The sequence below is a fragment of the Symphalangus syndactylus genome, chromosome 10 (genome assembly GCF_028878055.3).
Source record: "Symphalangus syndactylus isolate Jambi chromosome 10, NHGRI_mSymSyn1-v2.1_pri, whole genome shotgun sequence".
Classification (NCBI taxonomy): Eukaryota; Metazoa; Chordata; class Mammalia; order Primates; family Hylobatidae; genus Symphalangus; species Symphalangus syndactylus.
In genome coordinates this window covers 96,652,842-96,672,807 of record NC_072432.2, presented here as the reverse complement: position 1 = coordinate 96,672,807, position 19,966 = coordinate 96,652,842, and the positions used below count along the sequence as shown (strand labels likewise).

Below are 19,966 nucleotides of genomic sequence, written 5' to 3'. Positions count from 1 at the left end.
GGATGGTCTCGATCTCCTGACCTCGTGATCCGCCCACCTCAGACTCCCAAAGTGCTGGGATTACAGGTGTGAGCCACCGCGCCTGGCCAAATATTTTTTAAATGTTAAAAAAAAAAACAAAAAAAAAACAACTAAGGCCAGGTACAGTGGCTCACACCTATAATCCCAGCACTTTGGAAGGCCAAGGCAGGTGGATCACCTGAGGTCAGGAGTTTGAGACCAGCCCTGGCCAACATGGTGAAACACTGTCTCTACTAAAAATATAAAAATTAGCTGGGAATGGTGGTGTGCGCCTGTAATCCCAGCTACGTAGGAGGCTGAGTCACAAGAATAGCTTGAACTTGGGAGGCAGAGGTTGCAGTGAGCCGAGATCACGCCACTGAACTCCAGCCTGGGCAACAGAGCAAGGTTCTGCCTAAAAAAAAAAAAAAAAAAAAATCCCTCCAAAATAAAACTCAACAACAAAAAAATCCCCCAAAATAAAGGATGAAACCCTCAAGTATAGTCGTGATTCCTCAAATCTATAACAAAGATAACACAAAGAGGTAGCATCATCCATCAAAATCAATGTCAGGTTCATGATTTACCTACCGAATCAGCAGCCAAATGGTTATTTGAATTGGTGAACTCTGATACCAGCTCATCAGCGACTTCATTGTACGATGTTGTACCTTTTCGTTGAACTTTCTCACACACTTTCATTGAAAAGTGTCTCAAGCCTTTCCCATTTTTATCTCCTTTTTTGCTTCGTTTACTAGAAGGGAAAAAAGTTTTTTTTTTTTTTACTCCATTATACATATTAGAGACTTTCTTTACAAATCTCTGTAAGATAATGCAAGAAGACAGTAATTTAAGTTTTACTTCAGGTGTCAAAAATTTAAATTGAATAGAGATAAGAAAATGTTTATTTAAACTTACTTTTTGCCTTAAAGGCCTAATAAAGTATAGAGTGTTTTTCTATGCACAGCATTTATTTATTTGACAAATATTTATTGACCAGTTACTATTCTATGCCAGATACTGTTATTGACACTGAGAATAAGTCAGTGAAAAAACACAAAAACTCTGCCCTTGTACAGCTAACATACTTATCTTTTCCTATTCTGTGTAGATTATAGTTTTTTATTGAAATTAAAACTACAGTCATTTGCCACATAAGGACATTTCAGTCAATGATGGGTCGCATATACAACAGTAGTCCAATCAGACTACAATGGAGCTGAAAAATTCTCATTGCCTAGTGATGTAGTAACCACTGTAATGGTTAATGTGAGTAATAATGCATTACTCACATGTTTGTGGTGATGCTGGCAAACAAACCTACTGCTCTGCCAGTCCTGTAAAAGTCTAGCACATGCAATTATGGACAGTACATAATACTTGATAATGATAATAAATGACTATGTTACTGGTTTCTGTATTTACTAAAGTACACTTTTCATCATTACTTTAGAGCGTACTTCTTCAAATTATAAATTAAAGTTAACTGTAAAAAGCCTCAGGCAATCCTTCAGGAGGTATCCAGAAGAACGCACTGTTATCACAGGAGATGACAGCTCCATGTATGTTACTGCCCCTGAAGACCTTCCAGTGGGACAAGATGTGGAGGTGGAGGACAGTAATATTGATGATCTTGACCCCCCTGTAGGCCTAGGATAGTGTGTCTCAGTTTTCTTTTTTGGAGAGAGTCTCACTCTATCCCCTAGGCTGGAGTGCAGTGGCGTGATCTCAGCTCACTGCAACCTCCACCTCCCAGGTTCAAGTGATTCTCCTGCCTCAGCCTCCCGAGTAGCTGAGATTACAGGTGTGTGCCACCACACCTGGCTAATTTTTGTATTTTTAGTAGAGATGGGGTTTCATCATGTTGGCCAGGCTGTTCTACAACTCCTGACCTCAGGTGATCCGCCTGCCTCGGCCCCCCAAAGTGCTGGGATTACAGGCGTGAGCCACTGCGCCCGGCCCTCTGTCTCAGTTTTCTGTTTTGGGGTTTTTTTTTTGGATTCAGGGTCTCACTCTGTTGCCCGGGCTAGAGTGCAGTGGTGCCACCATGGCTCACTGCAGCCTAAACCTCCTGTGCTCAAGTGATCCTTCCACCTCAGCCTTCCAAGTAGTTAGAATTACAGGTGCATGTCACCATGCCTGGCTAATTTCTTTTCTTTTTTGTACAGACAGGGTCTCGTTATGTTGCCCAGGCTACTCTTGAACTCCTGACCTCAAGTGATCCCTCCCATCTCAGCTTCCCAAAGTGTTGGGTTATAAGTGTCAGCCACCCTGCCCAGCCACGTCTCAGGGTTCAACAAAAAAGTTTCAAAAGTAAAAAAAAAAAAAAAAAAAAAAAAAAAAAAGAAATTAAAAAACAAACAAAAAAGCTTATGGAATAAGGATATAAAGAAAATATTTTTGTACAGCTGTACAATGTGTAATGATCAATCAGGGTAATTGGGGTATCCATCATCTCAAGCCTTTATTGTTTCTTTGTATTAGGAACATTCCAATTCCATTCCTCTAGTTACTTAAAATATACAATCGTTGTTAACTACAGCAACCTATTGTACTACCAAATACTAGATATTATTCATTCTATCTAAGTGTATTTTTGGACCCATTAATATGTTTGTGGTTTTTTTTTTTTTTTTTTTTTTGAGAAAGAGTCTCACTCTATCCCCTAGGCTGGAGTGCAGTGGTACGATCTCAGCTCACTGAGAATACCGGGTTCAAGCGATTCTCCTGCTTCAGCCTCCCGAGTAGCTGGCATTACAGGCGCCTACCCCCATGACTGGCTAATTTTTGTAGTTTTAGTAGAGATGGGGTTTCACCATGTTGGTCAGGCTAGTCTCGAACGCCTGACCTCAAGTGATCCATCCGCCTTGGCCTCCCAAAGTGCTGGGATTACAGATGTGAGCCACTGCTCCTGGCCAATATTGTCTATGTTTTAAGTCAAGTGTTACTACAAGAGTAAAACAGTTTGAGAACATTAAAAAGTTTATAAAGTAAAAAAGTTATAGTAAGGTAAGGTTAACTTATTATTGAAGAAGAAAAAATCTTTTTAAAATAAACTACTATAGCCTAAGTATACAGTGATTATAAAGTCTAAAGTAGTGTGCAGTAAAGTCCTAGGCCTTCACATTCACTCACCAGTCACTGACTCACCCAGAGCAACTTCCAGTCCTGCAAGCTTCATTCATGAAAAGTGCCCTATAAAGGTGTATCATTAAAAAAAAATCTTTTACAAGGTATTTTTACTCTACCTTTTCTATGTTTAGGTATGTTTAAATACACAAATACTTATCACTGTGTTACAATGACCTATAGTATTCAAACCAGTAACATGCTGTGCAGGTTTGTAGCCTCAGGGCAATAGGCTATACCAAGTACCTAAGTGTGTAGCAGGCTACACCACCCTGGGTTTGGTTAAGTACACTTGATGATGTTCACACAACGATGAAATCGCCTAACGAGGCCTTTCTCAGAACACAGCCCCTCATTAAGTGATGTGGGACTGTGAATATATTTATTGATCAATAATTTACATGCTCTATGTTATGTACATAGAAACAGATACTAAACATGCAGTTTTAAAAGGAATATGAGAAAAGGATATCTACTTTCCTTTTCCTACATTCCCAAAGAGTTGTGTATGCATCCCTTGTGATAGTATAGGATAGCACAGGTATCTTACCTCACAGACTACTTATTTGAAATAATGTGAAATCACTAAAATATATTGAATGGTATTAAGTAGTGGAGTAGAATGGTGAGATTTTCAGTTAGGCAGACATTCTCACTGCAAAGCAGATTTTGGAATCAGAATTAGTAACAGTAGAAGTGAAATTTATGAGGCAAAAGCAGAGACACAAAGACCAATTGAGAGGGTATTGCAATAGTCCAGGTAAGAGAATATGAATCCCCAAACCGGGGCTGTGGTAGGGCAGGAGACAAAAAGATGGATTTACAAAATTTTAAAAGACAAAAAAATCAATAAAATTGTCTGAAGTGGAGGGTAAGGAAGAAAGGAATAGTAGAATGACCTCTAGAAAGAAGGGTCATTTACTGAGATCGAAGAGATGAATTAAATTTATGAGTTGCATTTTAAACCTCCTAATCAGCACTGTCCAATACCCCTCGGCATGACTCACGTGTGGCTACTGAGTACTTGAAATGTGGGAAGTGTGAACTGAGATATGTCGTAAGTTTAACACACTGGATTTTAAATACTTAATATAAGGAATGAATGTAAAATACCTCACTAGTGATTTTTATATTTAATTACACACTGAAATACAATATTCTGGATATACTGGATTAAATTAAAAATATTAAAATTAACTTCAGATATTTATTTTCTTTTAAAATTTCTATTGGGCAGCAATAATGTTGTGTAGGGGATTATATAGCCAGGAAAAGAACTGGTTAATGGCTTAAAGTAAATAAATTTCTCAACTTGGTGGTTACATGCTTTTTTCTTCTTTTTTTTTTTTTTAAAGACTACTCAAGTAGTCTTTACCCCCTACTTAAGTAGGGGGTAAAGTGTAGAACAAGGAGTTCGATCTGTGTTCAACTGATTGTGAACAATCAATTGAGATAACTCACTACCTTCGGGTCAGACAGTTACATACTTTTGAAAAGCCAGGAGTGAAGCAGGGTTGTTTTTCATCCAATTCTTGGTCTTTTTGTTAAAGGCAGCAATAAGATAGAGTGGTTTTGGGCAATCACTTGGCTAATTGGCTCTCTATAGTCATACCTGGATAATATTTGTAGTCATACCTGGATAATATTTAAAGGAAGAAACTAAACATAGTCCTTAAGTAGGAACAACTACAATTTTAACAACTATTATGAAATAGTGATGGCTATACTCTTGAAATGCAGATACAAGCCTACATGTAAGAGTTTTATAAAATCAGTTCAGTGCATAAATTGATAATAGACTTGAAGAAAACTTGCTTAAATATCAACATTAGTAAACTATCAGATACATATTTTGAGCAGTTTACTCGATTTAACTCTGATCCACAGTCCTTCATCTGCAAAATGCAGAATACCCATCTCCCAAGTTGTGAGGATGAAATGCATATAACATATGGTACACTACAAGTGATTTTATCCCCTTCATGAGCTGCTAGAATTTTCATAAGCAATATAAAACCAAAGGGCACTATTCAACAATGGCAGAATCAAGAAATTAAGCTTATTATTTGGAAGGATGATAGGATATCATGCCAAAACTCAATTAACATCAACATTAAAATTCAACAAAGGAGGTTAAAAGAGTCAACACCTGCCATACACAGATGAAAGATTTGGTCCTGCAACCAATCCAGTAAGCCACTTTGAAAGTTAAGCAAAAAATGTCTCTAGTTAAAGAACACTAAAAGGCAAAAGGCTATATAAAGAACTACAACAACAAAAAACCAAACAACTCAATTCAAAAATGGGCAAAGGGCCAGGTGCAGTGGCTCGTGCCTGTGATCCCAGCACTTTCGGAGGCCAAGGCAAGTGGATCACTTGAGGTCAGGAGTTCGAGACCAGCCTGGCCAACATGGTGAAACCCCATCTCCACAAAAAAATACAAACATTAGCTGGGCGTGGTGGTACACATCTGTAATCCTAGCTACTCGGGAGGCTGAGGCATGAGAATCACTTGAACCTGGGAGGCGGAGGTTGCAGTTCACGCCACCGCACGCCAGCCTGGGAGTGAGACTGTCTCAAGAAAAAAAAAAAAAAGGGCAGAAGACTTAACAGTAATTTATCCAAAGAAGATATACAAATGGCCAAAAAGTACATGAAAAGATGCTCAGCATCACTCATCATTAAAGAAATGTAAATCAAAACCATAATGAGATGCCACTTCATACCCATTAGAACGGCTACTAAAAAAACAAAAACTGAAAATGAGAAAGTGTTGGAGAGGGCCGGGCGCGGTGGCTCACGCTTGTAATCCCAGCACTTTGGGAGGCCGAGGCGGGCGGATCACGAGGTCAGGAGATCGAGACCACGGTGAAACCCTATCTCTACTAAAAATACAAAAAATTAGCCGGGCGTGGTGGCGGGCGCCTGTAGTCCCAGCTACTCAGAGAGGCTGAGGCAGGAGAATGGCGTGAACCCAGAAGGCGGAGCTTGCAGTGAGCCGAGATTGCGCCACTGCACTCCAGCCTGGGCGACAGAGCGAGACTCCGTCTCAAAAAAAAAAAGAAAGTGTTGGAGAGGATGTAGAGAAACTGCACCCATTATGCACTGCTGGTGGAAACATAAAATGATACAGCCACTGTGGAAAACAATATGGCAATTTCTCAAAAAAGTAAACATAGAATTACCATATGATCCAGTAATTCCACTTCTGGGTATATACCCAGATGAATCTGAAAGTAGGAACTCAACAGATATTTGTACACCCATGTTCATAGCACCATTATTCACAATAGTTAAAATGTGGAAGCAACCCAACTGCCCACCAATAGATAAACAGATAAAATGTGGTATATACATATAATGAAATATATACAGCCTTAAAAAGGAATAAAATTCTGATACATGCTACACTACAGATGAACCATGAATCGCTTCTCGGCCTTTTGGCTAAGATCAAGTGCAGATGAACCATGAAGACATAAGTGACATAAGCCAGACATAAAAAGATAAATATTGGGCTGGGCGTGGTGGCTCACACCTGTAATCCCAGCACTTTGGGAGGCCGAGGTGGGTGGATCACGAGGTCAAGAGATCAAGACCATCCTGGCCAACGTGGTGAAACCCCGTTTACTAAAAACACAAAAATTAGCTGGCATGGTGGTGCACGCCTGTAGTCTCAGCTACTTGGGAGGCTGAGGCAGGAGAAGTGCTTGAACCCGGGAGGCGGAGGTTGTAGTGAGCCGAGATCACACCACTGTACACACCTGGCGACACAGCGAGACTCCGTCTCAAAAAAAAAAAAAAAAGATATTGTATGATTCCACTTATATGAAATCAAATTATAGTCAAAATCATAGAAAGTAGAACAGAGGTACTGTGGGGGAGTGGGAAATGTAGTGTTGTTGCTTCATGGGGACAGAGTTTCAATACGGGATGATGAAAAAGTTCTGGAGATGGATAGTGGTGATAGTTGCCCAACAATTTATTATTTCTCCATGGTTCTTTTGGTTTTGAACTGACTTATGTTTTGTTGTCTTTTATGCTAAGTTTTGATGATTTCGTGGCTTCATTAGCCAGTGTATTTCTGCAAATAAGATGCTGTAGTTTATGTATTATGTTATGTATTTCATCATCAATTATGGCTACAAAACCAAATTCAATATGAGGAGGTCATGTTTCCGAGCAAAACTAATACAAACTCTATTGTATTCATTTTACTGTTCTTCTTCTTTTTTTTTTACATTGCTCCTTGTGGAGCAGGACTACCCCATAGGTAATGTGCCCAGAGTAGCCTGTTCTTCATTCTTTAAGTTACTTCCATTGTCACATCTGGTTAACTACTACTGCTGCCACCTTCAGAAAAGGTATGTCTTTTCTTGAAAAAAATAGTTTAGGATGCTTATTTCACCATTAGAAAATGAGGATTAAAATAAAAGTTTACTTTTCTAATTTAGCTAATAATTTTAAATAATAAACCCAGGCTTGTTTGAAAAAATAACTGTAAAAATGTTATAAAAAATAAATGTCAAAAATCCCTATTTTGGCCAAGCACAGTGGCTCAAGCCTATAATCCTAGCACTTTGGGAGGCCGAGGCAGGCAGATTGCCTGAGCCCAGCATTTCAAGACCATGCTGGGCAACATTAGTGAGACCTCATCTCTACAAAAAATGTAAAAATAGCCAGGTGTGGTGATGTATGCCAGCTACTCAGGAGGCTGAGGCAGGAGGATTGCTTGTGCCTAGGAGGTCGAGGCTGTAGTGAGCCATGATTGCACCACTGCACTCCAGCCTGGGAGGCAGAGCAAGACGCTGTCTCAAAAAAAAAAAAAAAACAAAAAACAAAAAACACCTATTTTTTCTTCATAGATTTTCTATATGCTTCTGGGTTATATTTGACAAATTAACCTTAATAAAAATTAACTCAAAGCAAAGACCTAAATGTAAGAGCTAAACCTATCAAACTCTTAGAAGAAAACGTAGGTGTTAAGTCTTTGTGACCGTGGATTAGGCAAAGATGTTTTAGATATATGACACAAAAGCATAAGTAACACAAGAAAAAAATAAATTAATTAAACATCAAAATTAAAAACATTTGTGCCTCAAAAGACACCATTAAGAATGTGAAAGGTCAATTCACAGATTGGAGAAAAACTCTGCAAATCATGTATTTAATAAGGGATTTCCATCTAGAATATACAAATAATGCAAATCAAAATGCTTTAATTTTTATTAATGAGGTACCATTTCTCAAGAAGTGTTAGCAAAAACGTGGAGAAACTGGAATACTCATACATTGCTTATGGGAATGTAAAACGGTACAGCCACTTTGGAAAACAGTCTAGCCATACTCAACAGGGCTAAACAAAGAATAACTGTATGACCCAGCAATTCCACTCCTTAGTCTGAGCTTAGTCTATAAAAGATGGGTAGAAAAACACCACAGGAGCCCACAACATGAGGAAGAAAACTTTCCTTTTCTTCTTATGTAGTCCTGTCCCATCACCTAGTGGCTTACAGCCTAGAAGTTGAGAGTTACCTGGCTACAGTGTTTAACTTCTCCCTGAGTTTCCAAAGGTAAATTTTCATTGACGTACATAACACATAAAGTACGCAAACCATCTGTGTTAAGTGTCTCCTTCTAGTTACAGTTCCACCCAAACCCAACACCTAAAGAATATCTCTTACCATGACTTCTATTATAGTTTTACCTATTTTGAACTTTAAATTAAAATCATATAGTATGTACCCTTTTGTATCTGACAACACTATTTGAGAGATTCATTCACACTTTTCATGTGACTGTATTTCATTCATTGTATGAATACGTTGCAATTCATTCATCCATTCTGCAGATGGGCATTTGTTTGTTTCTAGTTGGAGGCTAATAGTGTTTCTATAAACTTTCTTGTACACATTTTTGGTGAATGTGTGCACAAATTTCTGTTGAGTATACACAAGCAACAGAATTGATGAGTTACGGGTATGTGTATATTCAACTTTAGCAGATACTGCTAACTCCCAAAATGACTGTACCAATTTATCCTGCCATCAGCAGTGTATGAGCATTCTAGATGCTTCATATCCTTGCCAAACTTAGCACTGTCTATCCTTTTCATTGTAGCCATTCTGATGGATGTAAAGTGGTATTGCACTGTGGTTTTCATTTGCATTTTTCTAATGATTAATGCTGATAAGCACTTTTTCATGTTTACTGGCCTGTTACTATTTTTTGCTAGAATAAAAAAATTCTGTTCATTTTTATATGCCCTTATATCCGGCAACCTTGCTAAATTCATTTTTCTCATAATTTGTCTGTAGATTCTTTTGTTTTTTCTTGGGATACAATCACATCATCTGCAAATAGTGCCATTTTATTTCTTCATTTACAATTCTTTTATTAAGGCTTTCCATTTTGTTTCTTGGCTTACTGCACTAGCAAGAATTTCTACTACAATACTGAATAGAGGTGGTGATTAACTAGGGATCCTCCTTGTTTCTTATGCCAAGTTGAAAGCTTTTTATTCACTACTAAATGTAATGTTTGCTGTCAAGTTTGTGTGTGTGTGTTTTTTTTTTTTTTTTTTAGTCAGAGTCTAACAAGGTGAAAAACCGTCTCTACTAAAAATACAAAAAATTAGCCTGGCATGGTGGCACACGCCTCTAATTTCAACTATTCTGGAGGCTGAGACAGGAGAATCACTTGAACCCAGAAGGTGGAGGTTGCAGTGAGCTGAGATCAAGCCATTGCACTCTAGCTTGGGAGACAGAGGAAGACTCCATCTCAAAAAAAAAAAAAGAAAGAAAGAAAGGAAAGAAAAATAAGCATAAAGAAAGGAAAGAAATGAGCATAAAGAAAAAAATGAAACACCACTGTGCTAAATCTTACTCATTTAGAACAAGGAATAAAGAAAAATACATGTAGCAATCTTCGTGGTTTGACAGAGGTGTGGTGGGGATACATTACAGAAAAGTTATATTCAAAACTTTTTAAAGAAGGATAAAAAAAATGCTAGGGGCCGGGCGCGGTGGCTCACGCTTGTAATCCCAGCACTTTGGGAGGCCGAGGCGGGCGGATCACGAGGTCAGGAGATCGAGACCACGGTGAAACCCCGTCTCTACTAAAAATACAAAAAATTTGCCGGGCGCGGTGGCTCACGCTTGTAATCCCAGCACTTTGGGAGGCCGAGGCGGGCGGATCACGAGGTCAGGAGATCGAGACCACGGTGAAACCCCGTCTCTAATAAAAATACAAAAAAATTAGCCGGGCGTGGTGGCGGGCGCCTGTAGTCCCAGCTACTCGGAGAGGCTGAGGCAGGAGAATGGCGTGAACCCGGGAGGCGGAGCTTGCAGTGAGCCGAGATTGCGCCACTGCACTCCAGCCTGGGCGACAGAGCCAGGCTCCGTCTCAAAAAAAAAAAAAAAAAAAAAATACAAAAAATTAGCCGGGCGTGGTGGCGGGCGCCTGTACTCCCAGCTACTCAGAGAGGCTGAGGCAGGAGAATGGCGTGAACCCGGGAGGCGGAGCTTGCAGTGAGCCGAGATCGCGCCACTGCACTCCAGCCTGGGCGACAGAGCGAGACTCCGTCTCAAAAAAAAAAAAAAAAAAAAAAAATGCTAGGAAGAAAAGCCACTGAACCAAATGTAGAAAGAGAAAGTTGAACCAATGGCTATACTATAAATTTAACCTAACACTTTTATGTGTTCTCACTTACAGATCTTTAGAATTCTTACTTACAAAGGAGAATAAAGAGAATCTTGGTTTTTGTACTGTTTGCAGTGCAGAGGTGCCACCAATCATAACTGATAAATAGTTTCATTTTAAGGCCTTAAACATTGCTAAATACCTCTGTGCAAGAACTTGTTCTGTTGCCCTTTCGAAGGATAAACACCAGTAAAGACCAGTTTGAATTGGAAAGAGGACTTTCCATTAGAGAGTAAAGAACATTTCATTTCTATGATACAGCAGCTCCTCAGAAGTGATTGTATCTGTTGAAAACGATTAGGACCAAGAAGCAAGCAACAAAAGCCACGAAGGAACTGAAACAGCACTAGTGTCAGGGCAAGAAAACACACATCCTTTATACATATTCCCATGGTTCTCACTCAGAACCTAGTCACTTTCATTTTAGACTGAATTCTAACACATTTGGCCATCTAGTTTCTCAGGGCACAGCAAATCAGAGATAGCATATTAGAAAATGTAGGAGTTTCTGACGTGGTAGGCATTTATTTTTTACTTAACAAACTACAAGTGATTCTGATGCACCGCTAGAATGGAGAAGCCACTGTCCTAATATTCTAAGATAACATGAACTTTCCTTATGCCAAACATATTGCTTAAGAAACAAGCAAGTTTGTTATGATTTATAAATGTTTTAAGAAAAACTTAGCCGGGTGTGGTGGCTCACGCCTGTAATCCCAGCACTTTGGGAAGCTGAGGAAGGTGGATCACGAGGTCAGGAGTTCGAGACCAGCTTGGCCAACATGGCAAAACACCGTCTCTAATAAAAGTACAAAAATTAGCCAGGCATGGTGGTGTGCGCCTGTAATCCCAGCTATTCGGGAGGCTGAGGCAGGAGAATTGCTCGAACCTGGGAGGCAGAGGTTGCAGTAAGCCGAGATCACGCCACTGCACTCCAGCCTGGGTGACAAAGCAAGACTCCATCTCAAAAAAAAAGAAAAAAGAAAAAAGAAAAAAATTGTTAAAGTTTGGGCACGTTAGGGTAATGTGGAGTATTCACCTTGATAGACCTCTTCATTTCCCAGATGGAAAGAGGGGAGAGACTAAAGGACATACTACCAATAGTCAATCTGCTCACAGGGTAATTTCTACTGAAACCATACAGATACTATGAGTGAACTGGGGCACTCAATGCAGAATGAAATAATGGCAAAAACTGAAAGAAGTTAAAGTTACATGAAGAAAAACATCGCATTAAACCAGAGCAGTGGCAACGCCAACAGCCACTCTATATAGCTGAATCTTCCAAACAAAATAGTTAGACTTATACTCACCTTTCTGAAAAATCAGAGTCTATAAATTTTCTAGCCCGTTTTCTATCACTAAAAAGGAAAAAAGATAGCATAAAAACAATACATACTTAAATACAATTTAATTTCATTAATACTTTATTATAACGTCTAAAATTATACACTGAATATATTCAAAGACTAAAACTAACAAATACAAAAGATAGGTACATAAAATAAATCTTAATTTTATCATGTGAACAAGATATCACAACATAATAATCATAAGTTGAAAAGAGCTCAATGAATAGTTAGAGAGGAAAACACTGCAGACTTGCAAACAAGATAGAGAAAAATTGTCTTCACTCTGCGACATACTGACTATAAAAACACCAGACACTCCTGCCACCTCCAATATAAAGCACAAATGAGGCTGAAAACATCCAGACCCTGGTCATTTCCAAAGTGGGCTAACACTGCTGGCACAGCCTTGGCTTTCATGTTATAATCTTTCAAGGCTATAGAGAAATCCAGGGTAACCTTAGATCTACATAAGAATGTTCATAAGGATTGAATAACGCCCATAGGATTACAGGTAATTCTGTCATTTCAGCTCATTTGATTAATGGAAAAGTATGCATATACAAAACTCTTCTGTCTTTAATGAATTTGTGTTTGTACATGTGTGTAGGCATGTATTTATGTATATTAATATGTATACATATTAAAGCACTTTGCCAGGATTATTAATTCACTTAATATCCTTGAAGCAAGGAGATTCTTACTGAACTAAGATTTACCATCTGCTTGCTCAAATTCACATATGACAGAATCACCAATGCAGTATTCCACCATGTAAATAACTTCTAAAGTAACAAAACGTCTAAGGTAACAAAATGAGGTTTTGAGTAATTTATCTTATTTATTTTTCTTTTATGGAAGTATGAGGTGCTAAAATGATAAAGAGTGGAGAAAGGTATAAGTATTTTACAGGCAAAGATGAAACATATAGAAGTTTGTACTAAAAGTGACAAATTAGTAACAGAAGGGACATTGATTCAATTGCTCAGTGTTTAAAAAGAAGAGGAAATTTACTAAAAAAATTTATTTGGCCTCTTTTCCTATCCTTTTCTGGTTTTTACGGAAATAATTCATACAGGAAATTCTGAGTGTAGCCAACACTTAATATTTAACTCCTTTTTTGTGTGAGTTAAAAATACATAAAAATATAGTTTTTATATCTCCAAAGCAGTTAAATGTTATAATAATAAAAGTAGACCTATTCCAGAGTTTAAAAAGTCACAGGGTTTAGTTATGAGTTATTGTACTGTTTTTTTTCTGTTTAAAAATAGTTGTTCCAGGGATTATTTATATCTAAGATATAAAGTGAAATAAAATAGGTGATTTTAAAGGAAAAACATTTGTTTTTAAGAACTAAACAAACAAGAACAGAAGACAAGACAGTAAGAAAAAAATGTCTAAACTTTTTTTTTAAGGTTTTAAAAATAGTAACTTGCAACACTCTTACCCAGGGACCCAGCCAGTAGCTTCTGCTATGTGTGTCTGAGTAACCATTGCTGGTGCAGGGGTATATGGACTCCCAATCAGAACACTTCCTGAACTGGTTAGTCTCTGTGGTGTGCTTATAATCTGTAAAGTTAGGAACAAAGAATATAATATTCTTAATTATTAAGAAAAGCCTACAGGCAGAAAATAACATTGATTGCTAACCTACATATGAGGAAACCTTGCTGCCTAAAAGGCACTTAATGTCAGTCATCTAAAAATATAAGCAATGCCTTTGATTTACTTATATCCTAGGATCTTAAAGCACAAGTATCCTGAATACTGACATGAGGTCACAATGCAGGTTTCAGCAAATAAATGGCAATCTGGAAGGATTACGTAGAGAACTGATAATGCTTTAAAAATCAGAAAAATGAAAAGCTTTCTTTGAAACTGAGGAAATGAATTGCAGTACAGCTTGATTTACTAGAACCGGGGCAACAGCAAATCAGACTTCCACAGTCCATCATACGGTAAACACAAAGATACTATCCAGCTTGGATTATTATATAGATGCAATTTTATCCTTTTATAAAAGAGTATTGGACCGGGAGCGGTGGCTCGTGCCTATAAACCCAGCATTTGGGAGGCCGAGGCGGGAGGATCACCTGAGGTCAGGAGTTCAAGACCAGCCTGGCCAACATGGTAAAAACCTATCTCTACTAAAAATACAAAATTAGCCAGGTATGGTGGCATGTGCCTGTAATCCCAGCTACACGGGAGGCTGAGGCAGGAGAATCACTTGAACCTGGAAGGTGGAATTGCAGTGAGCCGAGATCGCGCCACTGTACTCCAGCCTGAGCAAAAAGAGCAGAACTCCATCTCAAAAAAAAAGAGTATTTCATTTTATTAAATACTCTTTGAAGACATTTTAAAGACCATAAAACATTCTACCATGTGGATTTATTACTCTCTATTAGATACATATGCATTTTTAATTATTCACTATTATAAAGAATGCTGTGATAAACATTTTTGTACAAAGACCTTGCCCTTAATTTCTATTTCCTAAGGCTAGATTCCAGAAAGGGGATTAATGGAACCCCTAAAGACTTTTTTAGAAAGGTACCTTATATGTGTTACCAGGTCTTAAAATTTTCACTGGTTAAAAAACAAAACATGTTTTTCCCAAAGACATTTATAATAATTAATACAAAAAAAACTAGCAGCCTAGTAATAGAAGTATTTTCGTGTAAAAAAAGGGGAAGAGGCATGCTCCAGTGAATGGGGATATTAATGAAACATGATTGGCCCCTATGTGGATAATTGTTGAAGCAACTGCTGGGTATATAGTTCCATTTTTGTAAAGTTTGGAAGTGTTCATGATAGTAAGTTTTAAGTCCCAACTGAGAGAGAAAAATATCTACAGGGACTACGTGTAACTGTTAATAAGTCCTCAAACAAGAGAAATAGTTCTATTTCTACTGCCTTATGCAAGACAAAATGCTAATTAATTTTTATCTCCCTGACCAAATGAAACATGTTTCTGCAGCCAGGGTGAATCATTAAGTTCATTGCTAACTTGCTCCATACATAACTGAAGGGAAGGATTAATAAGCATTTCAAGCTCTTTATTTGCATTTGAAGGAAAGAGTCAAACAATAACCTCTGAAGCATAAAAATAGTTCAGACCTAGTTATTAAAGTCTAGTCAACATTTATTCATTTACCAAGTATTTAAGAACCTTAGTGTCTGTTTTTGTTTGACTATGTTAGTTTGGGGCTAGGGAGATGTTAGTACCTAGAAATGTTTATGAAATAGTTTTAATCCATTCATTCCATAGTTTAAAAAAATAAAAACAAAATAATACTGACAGATGTCTGGAGAGTTCTGATTATGTACAATACACCAAGGGTATTAAATAAGGCACTCAGAAGTTTGCCTCATGAGAAAACATAACATAAAAACAGGCCGGGCGCGGTGGCTCACGCTTGTAATCCCAGCACTTTGGGGGGCCGAGGCAGGCGGATCACGAGGTCAGGAGATCGAGACCATGGTGAAACCCCGTCTCTACTAAAAATACAAAAAATTAGCCGGGCGTGGTGGCGGGCGCCTGTAGTCCCAGCTACTCGGAGAGGCTGAGGCAGGAGAATGGCGTGAACCCGGGAGGAGGAGCTTGCAGTGAGCCGAGATCGCGCCACTGCACTCCAGCCTGGGTGACAGAGCAAGACTCCGTCTCAAAAAAAAAAAAAAAAAAAAAAAAAAAAAACATAAAAACAGACAACGTGTCTGTACCTCTCATCAAATTCTGCCTTGCATTCCAAGTATGCTTGCACTTCCCACTCCACACGTCTGGTCCCACATCCCCACTTTCACTGCATCCCCCATTTCAGTGTAGGATCTTTAGGGGTGGCAAGTACCTTGCTAAACTATGTCCTTTGCAGGGTTTACCACAGTGGTAGGGGATGCTCATAGGAAAGGCACAATAAATATTTATTTATTTTTTTTTTGAGACGGAGTCTTGCTGTGTCACCCAGGCTGGAGTGCAGTGGCGCGATCTCGGCTCACTGCAAGCTCCACCTCCCGGGTTCAGGCCATTCTCCTGCCTCAGCCTCCCGAGGAGCTGGGACTACAGGCGCCCGCCAACACGCCTGGCTAATTTTTTGTATTTTTAGTAGAGACAGGGTTTCACCGTGTTAGCCAGGATGGTCTCGATCTCCTGACCTCATGATCCGCCCGCCTCGGCCTCCCAAAGTGCTGGGATTACAGGCTTGAGCCACTGCGCCCGGCCTAAATATTAACTGGGATAAAATACTCAACTTTTAAAATAATAGGGAAAAAAGTAACTTCATTTACTGATATGCTAAAAGGTTTATATAAAATCCACTAAAAACATACAGCATAGTTTCCACCAATCACTACATCACATTCTCTATCATGCTGACCTTGGGTATGTACAATTTATAAAGAAAAATGTGAGTTATTTGATTAGCCTCTGGTCAACTCTATTCCTTGAACAGCAATGTCTACAAAGCTATTCTAAGCATTCCAATTTACCCTTGAAACAGATTGTATTACTACTGTAGTATTATTACTAAGGAGATATTTTTCTATATGGTATTAGCAGCCTGCATGCTTGGTTTTGCTGATTTATAGGGCTTTGTAGAAAAAAAAAGAAGCTGGGCATGGTGGCTCATGCCTGTAATCCTAGCACTTTGAGAGGCAAAGGCAGGCAGATCATTTGAGGTCAGGAGTTCAAGATCAGCCTGGCCAACATGGCGAAACCCCAACTCTACTAAAAATACAAAAATTAGCTGGGCGTGGCGGTGGGCACCTATAAACCCAGCTACCTGGAAGGCCGAGGCAGAAGAATCACTTGAACCCAGAAGGCAGAGGTTACAGTAAGCAGAGATCATACCACTGCACTCCAGCCTGGGCGACAGAGTGAGACTCCATCTCAAAAACAAACAAACAAAAAGAAACAAAGAAAGGAAAAAAAGAGAGGAGGAAGGGAAAGAGGACATAGAGAAAAACTGGCTATCTTTATGAAAATGACTTTGAAAGTGAATTCTAGTTTACATTTTCTTTTTTTCCCTCCCTCATGGTCAGATTGCTGGCTGATATTCTTTGCTGATCGGAGAGTGATTAGCAACACTCTGCTCCTTTCTCTTAGCACAGGGCCTGGTACACAGCAATTCCTTAATAAACATTTCCTACATGAACAAATTAGAAAGATGACACACTCGAACAGGAAAGATAGGGTCTAAGAGTATGTGAGATACAGTAAGTTCCTAAACTAGGATAATGAGAGTGAAACTTAAGAAATAAAACAAAAGGAAAATCAAGTAAGACTTGAACAGCCACAGAATATAAGAAAATTGGTTTACAGGGTGATAAGCCAGTCATGCTTTGTAACCCTGAACCTTAATTTTGAAATCCCAAGCCAGGCACAGTGGCTCACTCCTATAATCCCCGCACTTTGGGAGGCTGAGGTGGGTGGATCATTTGAGGTCAGGAGTTCGAGACCAGCCTGGCCAACATGGTGAAACCCCATCTCTACCAAAAATACCAAAAAAATCAGCTGGGTATTGTGGTGCACGCCGGTAATCCCAGCTACTCAGGAGGCTGAGGCAGAAGAATCACTTGAACCTGGGAAGCGGAGGCTGCAGTGAGCTGAGATCGTGCCACTGCACTCTCCAGCCTAGGTGACAGAGTGAGACTCTGTCAAAAAAAAAAAAAAAAAATTTTGAAATCCCAAACTGAAGTATTAAAAGTTGGAGGTAAAAATATACTTTTAATATAATTCACTTGATACGCTAAGGAAAATGGAGTTTTAAATTTCAGAGTCCTCCTACCAAAAATCCAGACATCCTTAATTTAAATGTTATCATGTGGTTTCTCTGACAATAGAATTAGTTACGCTGGGAAAATCACATAGCAATTGAACATTATTCTGAACATTTTCCTGCCCTCAATCAACATATTTTATGTGCTACTGCCATCTACAGTTAAAAAAGGCCAAGAGAGCATATGTACTCGAAAGGGAAAAAAAATTACACAATTATAAAGTGGTATATTACGAGATTTCACTATTTGATGGAATTCTGGTTTTCACTATAAGAAGCACGCAGTTTTTACTCTTCTAAAATAAGACAGCCATGAGATTATCTTATACAGTTGACCCTTGAACAACATGGGCTTAAACTGGGCAGGTCCACTTATACATGGATTTTCTTCCACTTCTGCCACCCCTGAGACAGCCAGACCAACTCCTCCTCTTTCTCCTCCGCAGCCTACTTAACAGGAAGACATCAAGAATGAAGACCTTTATGATAATCCACTTCCACTTAATGAATTATAAATGTATTTTCCTAATGATTTTTTTAGTAATATTTTTTCCCTAGGTTACCTTATTGTAAGAATACAGTATACAATACATATTAACATATGAAATAACATTAATATAACATAAAATGTGTTATTCGATTATTTATGTTACAGTAAGGCTTCTATAGTCAATAATAAGGTATTAATAGTTAAATTTTGGGGGAGTCAAAAGCTATCTATGGATTTGTGACTGCACAGGGGCTGTGCCCTTATCCCTTGCATTGTTCAAAGGTCAACTGTATAAATAATCTTAAGATCTATAACATATAACCATAAGACAGCCTGTAAGAAAAGGGCAAGTATCTCAACTAAAATAGGTATTGCTAAACTAGTTTCCATAGCCACAGAAAACTTTTCATGGGGACTTTGGAAATTTCTATCTACCATTAAGATTTGGCTTCCAAAAGACATGTAAAGTTTAAAGGGCAAGCACAAAAAGAAGGCTAAGAAGCAAATGGGTGAGTTTCTAATCCAAGAATTCTTTTTTTTTTTGAAATGGAGTCTGGCTCTGTTGCCTAGGCTGGAGTGCAATGGCGTGATCTCAGCTCACTGCAAACTCCGCCTCCCGGGTTCATGCCATTCTCCTGCCTCAGCCTCCCGAGTAGCTGGGACTACAGGCGCCCGCCACCATGCCCGGCTAATTTTTTGTACTTTTAGTAGAGACGGGGTTTCACCTTGTTAGCCAGGATGGTCTTGATCTCCTGACCTTGTGATCCGCCCGCCTCAGCCTCCCAAAGTGCTGGGATTACAGGCGTGAGCCACCGCGCCCAGCCTAATCCAAGAATTCTTTAACTAAACAAAAACTTTTTAAAAAATCATGGATGAGGGAGTTAGAGAAGCGATAAATGGCTCTAACTGGGTGTCTTAGTCCATTCAGGCTACTATAACAAACCACCTTAGACTGGGTAATTAATTTTCTTTAAAGTCTTCTGCAAGGAGTACAAAACTGGGTAATTTACAAACCATAGAAATTTATTGCTCACTGTTCTGGAGGTTGCTGAGAGGTCCAAAATTAAAGTGCCGGCAGATTCAGTGCCTGGTGAGGGTTTATTCTCTGCTTCAAAGATGATGCCTTCTGGTTGCATCCTAATAGCAGAAAGGGTCCAGGGCGCTCCCTTCAACCTCTTTTATAAGGGTACAAATTCCACTCATGAGGGTGAAGCCCTCATGACTTCATCACTTCCCAAAAGGTCCCGCCTCTTAATACCACCACAGTAGGGATTAGGTTTCAACATGAATTTTTGGAGGAACCCATTCAGACCACAGCATTCAGTTCCTGGCCCTCTAAAATTCATGTCTATTTCACAGGCAAAATACATTCATTTCATTCCAATAGTCTCACAAGTCTTAACTCCTTCCCAAAATCAGATATGGGTAAGACTCAAAGGTGCAATTCATCCTGAGGCAAATTCCCCTCCAGCTGTGAGTCTGTGAAATCCAACCTGTTTCCAAAATACAATGATGGGACAGGCACA

General features: G+C 39.0%; 1 protein-coding gene across 19 annotated transcripts in view; it reads right to left on the bottom strand.

The window, feature by feature from the left end:
* Positions 1 to 19,966, bottom strand: part of TFDP2 (transcription factor Dp-2) — a 198,596-nt gene that overhangs the window by 25,499 nt on the left and 153,131 nt on the right. For 12 of the 19 annotated variants that reach the window (XM_055295185.2, XM_055295186.2, XM_063610689.1 and 9 more), the window contains 3 exons: positions 13,627 to 13,748; positions 12,144 to 12,191; positions 592 to 754 (listed from right to left, as the gene is read on the bottom strand). In XM_055295185.2, the coding sequence (XP_055151160.1) occupies positions 592 to 754; positions 12,144 to 12,191; positions 13,627 to 13,748 (333 nt within the window). Of the gene's footprint in view, positions 1 to 591; positions 755 to 12,143; positions 12,192 to 13,626; positions 13,749 to 19,474; positions 19,578 to 19,966 lie in introns of all 19 variants that reach the window. The other 7 variants (XM_063610686.1, XM_063610682.1, XM_055295188.2 and 4 more) reach the window with 1 other exon arrangement.